This window comes from Antrostomus carolinensis, unplaced genomic scaffold (assembly GCF_000700745.2).
Source record: "Antrostomus carolinensis isolate BGI_N321 unplaced genomic scaffold, ASM70074v2 scaffold2782, whole genome shotgun sequence".
Classification (NCBI taxonomy): Eukaryota; Metazoa; Chordata; class Aves; order Caprimulgiformes; family Caprimulgidae; genus Antrostomus; species Antrostomus carolinensis.
Window position 1 is genome coordinate 62,133 of NW_010298748.1, and position 10,093 is coordinate 72,225.

General features: G+C 43.1%; 1 protein-coding gene across 1 annotated transcript in view; it reads right to left on the bottom strand.

The window, feature by feature from the left end:
• NR3C1 (nuclear receptor subfamily 3 group C member 1) overlaps nt 1–9,681 on the bottom strand; it is a 62,434-nt gene extending 52,753 nt beyond the window's left edge. Inside the window, exon 1 of the mRNA XM_010162524.2 lies at nt 8,502–9,681. Coding sequence (XP_010160826.1) covers nt 8,502–9,676 — 1,175 coding nt within the window. The 5' untranslated portion in view covers nt 9,677–9,681. The remainder of the gene's footprint in view (nt 1–8,501) is intronic.
• Nucleotides 9,682–10,093: the final 412 nt, after the last annotated feature.

A 10,093-nucleotide genomic window follows, 5' to 3' on the forward strand; every position in this document is an offset into this window, starting at 1 on the left:
TTTCACTAAATTTCCAACCACGGACATTCCGTTTTCATGCCTGTCTAAACCCCACCAGAGAGATGCAGCCAAGCTACTGCCTACGCGTGAACGAAGAGGTCATCCACCTCCAAACCCCTCTTCTCAATGAGCACTTCCAGGCGAAGCAGGTATTCAAATATTCAGAGGCAAGAACACAAAACACCCCAACACCCCACACTCCTTGGTGGAATACAGTCTGGAATACAAGACAAGACCAAAGCCCCTGAGGCAGCCAGAAGCCCCCGGGACAGATCTTACAGATAAGGACAATTACAGGACTGTTCCCCGTTATCTTGAGAAGCTGATAATCAAAGCATCACATTTCAGATCCTCCAAAATAGAACCAAAGCAACAGAAAAGAAAACCAAGTCACAAAGCTATAAAATCACTGCCATTATTTGTGTATTTGAATAAACTACAGACTTCATTGGTGCTCAATTATTTGCTTTTACCTGACAGTACAGCGAGTTTCACAGGTAGCATTTTCAGGCAAACTACTCATTTGTGATCCAATTTCTTTGTTAAAAGAAAACTAGAACCCTGAGCAGTATTTACTTACTTAAAACTTATTGTTATGCAAATGAAAACAACCAGAAATATCGTATAAAATAACAGAAGAGTAAGTTGTGCCCTGCTGCTCGGAAGTTTCATATTAAATCTTGTGTGACCGTGATGCATAAATACGATCATGATCTCCAGCTGTTTTCTGAGACACAGTAACTGCACAAACCTCTTACAGATAGAACGAGCAGTGTATTACTGTAAAACCTAATGTGGAACTCTGCTTCTTAACTAAATTACAGTAGCAGTGAACTGAATTCAAGAAAGACATTATTATTATCGTTTTGGAAATCCTTCCCCAACAGCGTTTTTGCCTCTGTGATCTCAGGGTGGTTGAGATCTTTGATCAAGAAGTGGAAGTTGCATATAATTTTGCATCTCCGCAACAAAATATTATCAGCTTGTTGGATAATAATTTTCAAATTGCATCAGAAGGGTAATTTTCCAGGAGGGCTTAACGTGAACTGAGACAAGTACATCTGGAATAGGGAGCTTTAAGATAACCAACTGATACAGACTATATTAAGAATGTAGTTGCCTGGTACAGAAACCCAGAGAAGATGCCAAGACGGCTTCTGAAGAGCACCATTTCCTCCAGAAATCCGCACAATTGCCGTGATTATTGATTTAAGGAACCATTATTATAAAACTCTACATGATATCCTGGATAAGTAACACCATGTGCTGGAACCTGAACTTAAATCTCACATCAGAGCAAGAAAAACTGATGTCACCTACGTTACAAAAGGGAATCCCAGGTGTCAGCCAGCGTTGCCTCTCCCTGCGCCAGAGCCGGCCAAGCTGCGGGTCCACCTCACGGCTGCTGCCAGAGCACAGCCTGGGACACGGGCAGCGGCCAGGAGACAAATCCAGCGGTGCCACAGGAGCAGAAGGGATGGGTTTTTGTCACTCTACACGTCGTTACACTTCAAGCAATGCAGTGCACAGCTCCCACGCAGGAAGACATTGTTTCAGCCAGGAAAATAACTCTGGCAGAAAACGTCACGGTAGAGATTAGCGTAAGCCGAGTCAGGTAAGGACACAGGAGCCACCTGCACAACATGGCACCTTCTTTGTAGTGAAGGTGAGGCAAGAAAAACCCCCAGGAGAGACAAAGTAATTGCACTGAATTGTTTTCCCAACCCAACACGCTGCTTTTGGAAGCACAATTACTCACCCCTCCAGTAATGACCATAATTCAAGACGCCGGACTCGTTAGGCACAGGGGACAACCCTCACCTCCTGGTCCTCCCGCAGAACGGCAGTAAGAGCTGCACGGCCACAGTCCTGCACTTTCCTTTTAATTAAGTCTGCGACACTGAAGTGCTCCAGCACACGGATGGACTACACTCAACTGCTTAGACTCCTTTAGAGATGACCAAAGCCACAGTCACAATTTGTCTCATGCTCACATACGGGCAAAGTAACTATCATAATTTTTGCATTTAATTTTTTTTTTCCCTACAGATAGTGGAAACTAGATGATGTGAAGCCAGTGCCGAGACAATGAGCTGAATTTTTTTTTTTTCTTCTTTTTTTTCTTGTGTGTCATCTATTCCAGCTGCATTGGTTCACTTCTGTCCCGTGGGGATGAGGCTATCCACTGACAGTATCTGCTTAGTATTTCCAGAACCCAGCACTGAGAACCAGATTAACTCCTGGTCGACGAGTGTCTTGGTTATTTAAGCAAAGGTTGTATTATAAATGGGTATTATACTATAGTGAATCAGTCAGACAACCGCTGTGATGAGAACACAAATAATCTGCACATGCAACAATGCAATACATTAATACTTCAGTAAATAAGATTAAACTCTGCGTATACTGCCAGACTCCGGGAGACAAAGACTATAAAACCAGGGAGAGCTTACCACGAGCAGCTCCCTGGGTCTGTACTTACTCTGCAGTTAAATACTCTTCCCAGAAGCTACCTTGTTGTGCAGACAATTGTTTCTGTGTTTCTAAGAACAGTTAAAAGTTGATCATTTTATGAATGCATTTTAAAGTTCAGTGCTGTATGCCAGAGGCGACACGCTTTCAGTTAGTTCCATAACACAAAACCAAGATAATTGTCACTGGAGGTCTACAAAGCTTTTCCCATTGCTTATAACTTGGATTGAAAACAGGAGTTTATCTATCTCAAGAACAACAACACTGGAACTGTTTGCAGAATGCACACGTTATGCTATACCAGCACATCAGCGGCAGGATATCGGCTTAGGCAGTCTTCATCTGCCCTAGAAAATGAGATATAATCGTGTCTTGCAATATTCCACAAGCAAAGGTTTTGTGAGGAGAAAAGCTACTACCGAGAAACACATGTTCCTTTTCTCCCAGGCACATTTCTGAGTGCTGAGTACTCACTCTCCTCCTGTAAGGCTTGTGGACGCTGATCATAACAAGCAGTGGGGCGAGAAAGGATGTTTCTCAGGCCAGAGCTTTAACAAAATGTCCCAAGAAAAAGGCTCTAAATCACACTTTGCACTAAAGTGCCAACACTGGATCCCTCATTTACTCCAAAAAGCACTTCCAAGAGACGCAGAAACCACAGACTATTAAGAATTTTTTTTTTTAAATAAATCCATTAGTTTCTTTTTATGAACAGCTTACAACAAGAGGATAATGTGTTAAAAGTTTGTTTTCTTGACTGAATATTGTAGATCAATAAAGAAGAAAATATAAAAAGAGCATGGCTGAAATCTCTGCAGCCTACATGTGAGAGGAGTCAAAGGAGTCGGTGCAGCATCTGTTCCCCTGAGCTGCACCCTTACGAACCTGAGGCATCTTCGTGTGAGCCCAAACACACGCTGGCGGGAGCACCACCCTTCCCATCACACCTCGGACTAACTGCTGAGTTTTGATCACTAGAATAACAACAAAAACTGGAAACTCAACTAATTCAGCACTTGTGAACAGTTCTCATTGGAGAGACACTGAATCTACCGAACAGTCAGACTTGGTACAAGCATTACAGCCATGACAGCAGTGCCAGGCTCTTCTATTATTTTCACTACTTGAAGCTAGGTAACACTAAGAAAAAAAAAAAAAAGAAAAAGGGAAAAAAAAATAGAGGAAGCCCCCAGATGCCCCCTTGCTAGGGGGTGGCTATAAAAGGGGACCTAGGAAGAGAGGAGGACTTGGTAACCTTTTAAAACAGAAATAATTCCAGTTTGCAGCTATGTATATGCATAGAATAGTCGTCACTTGTTCGTCCAGACTGAGCAGTAAGAGTCAAAGTAAGAAGGGACATTTGCATCCCCAAGACAGTTTGCTCTCCCTGTGTAAAGTCATCTTTAACACAGTAAATACATGATGTAGGAGTTGTGTAACACATGTATTCCAAATTTATGAGAATATTTGTGAGTAGAGCTGGTTCAACTATAGTTTTGCTTTCACTGGCAGCAGCAGAGTACAATGGGGTTCAACCATTGCTTAAGATGGATTAAAAAAAATTTCAACGGGCAACAAAAATCAGCTCGTGTTTTATAAACTAAAATTAGGTTTAAAATAGAGATCATTGCAGGGGGAAGTAAATTAGCAGAAATTAACAATTTGGATTTGACTTATAAAAACCCACTAGCTATCGGCCAGCTGAACGGATCAACTAAAATAGGAAGAAGTGGATTACATCTCACATGAGCTATCAGTTACCTAGCTACCTTTCACAGCACCCGATAGCACATTCTGCAGGACATCCCTTGCTGCCAAAACAATTAGATTTCCTGTCATTCCCAAGACTCAAAACCCACGTACAGTATTACATTAAGCTGACAAATCACAACATAGACTATTGAAAGCCTGAGCACTCCAAATAACAAGTCTGGTTTTTATATCAAAATATAATTATTTTTTTTTTAAAAAGACATATTTCCGTATGTCCCATACATTATCCAGTGCTGAGTCAGACAACATTTAAAGTGCTACCTCCAACCCTGCCAAGCCCAGTGGCCGAAAGCCAAGCTGAAACAATGCGGTAAGACAAACGGACAACTGACCTTTACCATTTCTAGCAAACGATCGCTTTTTTCCCCTTCCTTCTAGTAAAACATCTGAGTCCAAGAAGAATCCCAGCTGAAGAGTGACAGCAGACAGGTAACTTCTCCTGGAAGCTAGGCTTCGGACCGCGACTGACCGACAAAACCTCGTCCCCCTTCCAGGTTCTCCTCCTCTTTCATGGCTTCTCTCAGCTCTTGCCCTTTCTTAAACTTCCTTAATGATCCTTATCCCCCACAAGCTTAAGTACTAGGAATGGTTTCAAATGTAATAAGAGAAGCGGTAACACTGCCAATGGGGCCCAGTTTTTGTACATTCTGGCTGTAGGCTGAGAGGAAAAGCACACAGAAACCCCTGCGTCGCTGCACTCCTTCCCAACGTCCTTCACTCCCCCCACAACACGCCACATCTCCAGGAAGTCAGAGGAATAAAGAAGTGGAGCGAGGGATTTAATGTATATACCACACAAGAGTCCTACCAGTGCGTGTTGCTAAAATCATTTCCTTGAAATTTAACAATTTGCACTGGTGTTTGTGTAACAAATCACAAATAATATCCCATCAGAGAGACACCATCAAACCCTCCAATCCTTCAGCGAAGCATTTACCAAATGCTTTCAGCCTCTTTTACTCCTCTTCCAGACTCTGTCCTGCTTCTTCTGGTAAAGATAATCTAAGGCAAATTTTCTCAGTTAACCTACTTTTTTCTCCCCCTCTATCCACCTCTCCTCAGCTCTCTCCGCTGCGACTGATCGGCAGCTCGCTGGCTCAGACGGGAGATCTCACCAAAGCGACCCCAGGATGAAGCTGTCCTGTCACCCTTCCAGTTTCACTGCTGCTCAAGAAGGTTTTGAGTGTTAGCTGCTGAGACTCGGAGCTGCAGCTCATCGGCACATCGTCCTGCACATCGGCACAAGCACTGGCAGGCTCCTCCACAGCCCCGAGACACAGGCAGCAATTTATTGACTATTGCAGATTCATTCACATCCAACACATTTCTGAAGTTCGCATTCCGCTCGTTAACTTGCACAGGGAAATTGATTCGTTTTCTCGGTCCTGATTATCACTTGTCTCATTAAAGACAGCACGCTGTGCTACCCTCAGAAGAAAAATCACTCAAAAATTGCATGACATCAATTCCAGACTGTGTGTCTATGAGGAGACATCACATGCTTTCCATTAAAACAGATTAAATACTACCTGAACACCAGGACAGAACTGCAGCTTTTCTTCCCATATGGTTAGTGTGCAATTAATGTTTTGAATAGTCAAATAATTCTACCAACACTAAGAAATATTTCCTATTAGAAACTGAAATTTATCAATTCTGAATTCTCAAAATCCCAGCCTTTACCTCACACAACCAGTACCTAAAAGGAAAAAAAAGACCATGGGAACTGGCAAAATAGTCCTTCCTTTGTTTCTGAAACAAATGTCAATCTTGTTAAGTCTGCTGTAAGATAAACAAACAAATCCACAATACCTCACCTTAAACTAACCTAGTTTAGACCAAATATTTCTGACAAGGTTCAGGAACAAGAATTCCTGCTTCAAACCCAGGGTTCACTAGTATCTCAAACATTTTAAAAAGAAGATGGAGTTGCCTCTATTTTATGGGAGGGGAAAAAAAATATAATAAAGCAAACCCAAACAATGTTATTTTTAGAATTGGATGTGGTAGCTTTAGCGTGCAAAAATCCTCGGGAAGCAAGAACAGCTTCCAGAAACTCTAGAAATAATGAATTGTTATGCAAAGCTCAACTAGGAGCCACAACAAAAATTCTTTACACATTCCTTAAATTAAAAAAATTTTAAAAGTCCCATTGTGTTCAGGCAAAAGAAAGCAATAAAAGATAAGGCAAGGCGGCAGGAAGCGGGCAGGTGAACACCTGCAGCACAGCACAGTGCTGTCACCGCTGCCCAGGGCACAGGCAGACCTTCCCCTGCGCCGCCGCGGATGCTGGAGGAGCTGAGCGAGGGCTCCTGCCAGCTCCCAGCACGGCTGCCTATCGCCTCCAACACAAACACGCTCAGCACACTCCTCCAGAGCCGCCTCATCAAAGCTGCGATAACATCTCGCGCTGCTGTCTCCTGCGCTGTGGGATCAGATCTATTCCGTACGCACCAGTAGCTGGAGTAGGTTTTCCATCACAACGTTATCAGAAACGCAGGATGTAAAAATTAGTGTTTAGGAAATTCCCCAAAAGCCAAACATCTACGTGTAAACCGCTCGGTTCTGCCCAAATAGTTCTGGAAAATAAAAACAACGCGTGAACTTTACAGAAGTATTCTCAAAAGTGACATTTCCATTACCTACAAGGAATCTCCTCACTTAAACAGCCACTGAAATTCACCTCCCAAACCCAGAAATAGCTCTGCTCGCTTTGATACAGATTTTATAGTGACTGTCATTAAAGATATAGCGAGAGCAAAATAAAAAACCCCACCAAAACACCCCCACGAAACAAACTAAAAACAGCATGGAAGTTGGACTGATCCTGCGAAGGATTAGGACAAAGGATTTCTGCTCTGTCAAAAGAAATGGTAAGGCACATTCAATACTCATAGCAAAGTGGAATTTATCCACAAATTTCAGTTTTCATTTCCGGATTCCTTACGTTACAAATTGCTTTAAACACTTCAAAGAAAAGACACACATCTTCCGCACAAAAATCAAAACCTGTGAAAGAAATCTAGAAGGCAAGTAAGCTAAAAGTTGTCTTCTTTAAACAAAGAAGAAATCCTCACACACCTCATTCCAACCGTGGGAACATGGAGCAAACAGAGAGTAGGGAGAGCCCTGGGACTGGTGGCTGACACTCTGGGGATCAACTGTCAGCGGGGCAATAAAAAAAGCAACTTAAAACAGATACTTCGTTAAAAGCCCACAATTACTGGTTTTACGCATGTGGACTCGAAGAGCCATTTTCTAACTAAGACTCCAAAGAAACACAGCAAAAACCTCTTCCTCCATCGAGACCAAACACTGTGCTTGTTAAACACGTATATGTTAAACAGAGACCAGCTAAGGGAAACACACACCTTGGTGTTCACACCGAAATCAGAACCCGCCCCCGGTGCACAGCCCCCCGCTGAGAGAGCTGCCACCACCGCGCTTACTCCTGAAGGGCAGAGGAAAAGTATTTCCCTTGAATATCTGCACTATTGAATTACTCGTAGAAAACACTACTGCAAACTCACTGGAAATACACACTAACCAGCTCCCCTTAAAACACATCGATAAGCAAGCCCTCCTCCAGTTGCAAGAGTTAAATTCCAGGTATGTTTCAATCTTACTGCAAATATTCTTCTCTCTTTAAATGTAGTTATTAAACAAAACGCCGAGTACTTCCTACTCCGAATCTTCTCGTCCATGTAAGGTAAATGCAATACCAAGCACAGCTCAAACTCTAGTTCAGCTTAAATGTAATTCTAGAAATTTACCCAGCAACCAAGTTATTTTTGTGCATAACATTTAAGTAACACTAGGAAGAAAAAAAAAACAACCCCACAGTCATTGATCCTCCAACCCTTGAGAATGAAGCAGCTTTTGTACACACTTAAATACTTCCTTCTATACTGCCTTGTGTATGGATCCTTCTACCACGCACTCCATTTCCCCTCCGGGCTGTATCTTAGAATTTTTATTTATGTATTTCTTTTTTAAAGCATGCCAGCTCCCCTCCTCTTTTCTTCCCTTAATACCAATAGCTGAGTACTTGGTTAAAGCTTCTATCGTACTAGGGAATAAATATACCCCAGCGATGTCTGATCAGCCAGCCACGCATAACAAACGGAAAAGGGATGGCCGACTTCAAAAGGAAACAAAAAATCCCAACAAACCAACAAAAACCCCAAACCAGCACGCACGCAGTTGTGCTAAACACACTTGTAGTATTTTAATAAAGAGCAACAAAAACTAATTACCTTGAATAGCCATTAGAGAAAGCAGGTCTGCCAGACAGGTTGAGCGTTCCCAAAGGAGCTAACGTCTCATCCCCTGATCCCTGGCACCTATTCCAATTTTCTGAACCGGCAGGAAGAGATGGAATGATATTAAAAATTGGTTTCTGATCCTGCTGCTGAGAGAGCGATGCAGTGTTTAAATCATAGTGATACATCTGTCCCCCAGAGGTACTGACACCGTGGATAGATATGGCAGAGACTTTAGTACCCAGCAGATTAGACCCAGAGAAGCTTGCCTGACAATAAATTGGGCCCATGTTTTCTTGCTTTATGCCAGGAGTACAGAGTTCAATGAAATCTTCCTTTTCTGTTTTCACTTGAGGCATTGGCATTTTGGAACTGGGTAAAAGGTCACCACCATCATTAATTTTAGGTTTAGTGTCAGATAAAATAGGAGGCTTGCAGTCTTCACCAAGATTTCCTTCCAGGAGAAATGCATCATCTGCAGATATAGGGGACAGCAAGCCACCGTCATCTAGCAAGGGGTCAAGCCTCCACGGGCTCCCATTGGGCTCTTTGCCAGGCGATACCGGCGGCAATTCTAAATCCTGGAGAATATCCAGGGTGCTTTGGTCTTCAGAGAATAATTTCAAGTTGCCACCATTCGAGCCAGCCTGGCTTTGGACTGCAGTTCCTGACTCTAAAGGGACGTTGCGGCCAGCCATGCCTGGGAAATCTGGCTCGAGGGGCACCTCAGAAGATACTGCTCCCTTTGCGTCCTCGGCCAGGCTCGAGGACTTGTTCAAGCTCGCAATACTTTCTTCCAGGAGCCTGAAGTCCGTTTCTCCAGAACTGATGCCGATTTGGCCCTGCTGCGAAAATCCAAGGTCGTTTCCCATCACTTTCGCGTCTGTTTCACCCATGTACAGTCCCATCGAGAGCGATACTGCCTTGGAAAGGTCTGGCTGAGGCACATTGTTTACTAATCCTTTTGAAAAGTCGGCCAAAGCAGGTTGCTGATTGGAATCTGACTGAGAAGAGGCAGGGAGAGGAGATGCAGACACAGGGGCTTGTACAGTAGCTCCACCCCTGAAGGGTGGATGAAAGTCCATCACGATCCCTCCTTTGGTACTGATGAGCGCATTTTTCCTTGTTTCGTCTTGATCTGACGAGTTAAGCAATTCTTTGGAATCCATTACTTTAACATTAGCTATAAAAAGATCAGAAGCATTCAAAGTTAGCACAGCAAGGGTATTTTAATAACAGCTTAAAAAAAAATCCCTCTAAATCATTAGCCCGGCAAACCTGGTTTAGCCACTCGGAGAACGAAAGCACAGCAAATCAAGCTACGAACTGACACATGCCGTATCTTTCTCAAACCCACTTGTTTTGGGCTTTTGTTTGGGTTTGTTTGTTTGTTTGTTTTTATTTCTGACTGGCAACAAGGGAGTGTATTTTTTAAAGCTTTGCTAAACCTGGAAGGAGTGGTAAGTCTGCCTGCGTGCAGCTCAGAATCAGACTACAGCACTAGACATCTCTCTGCACACGCTCTCTAGCTCTGCTATCCATCTAGGCAAGTGAGGAACCATAAGAACTGTCAGAGAATTGTACCC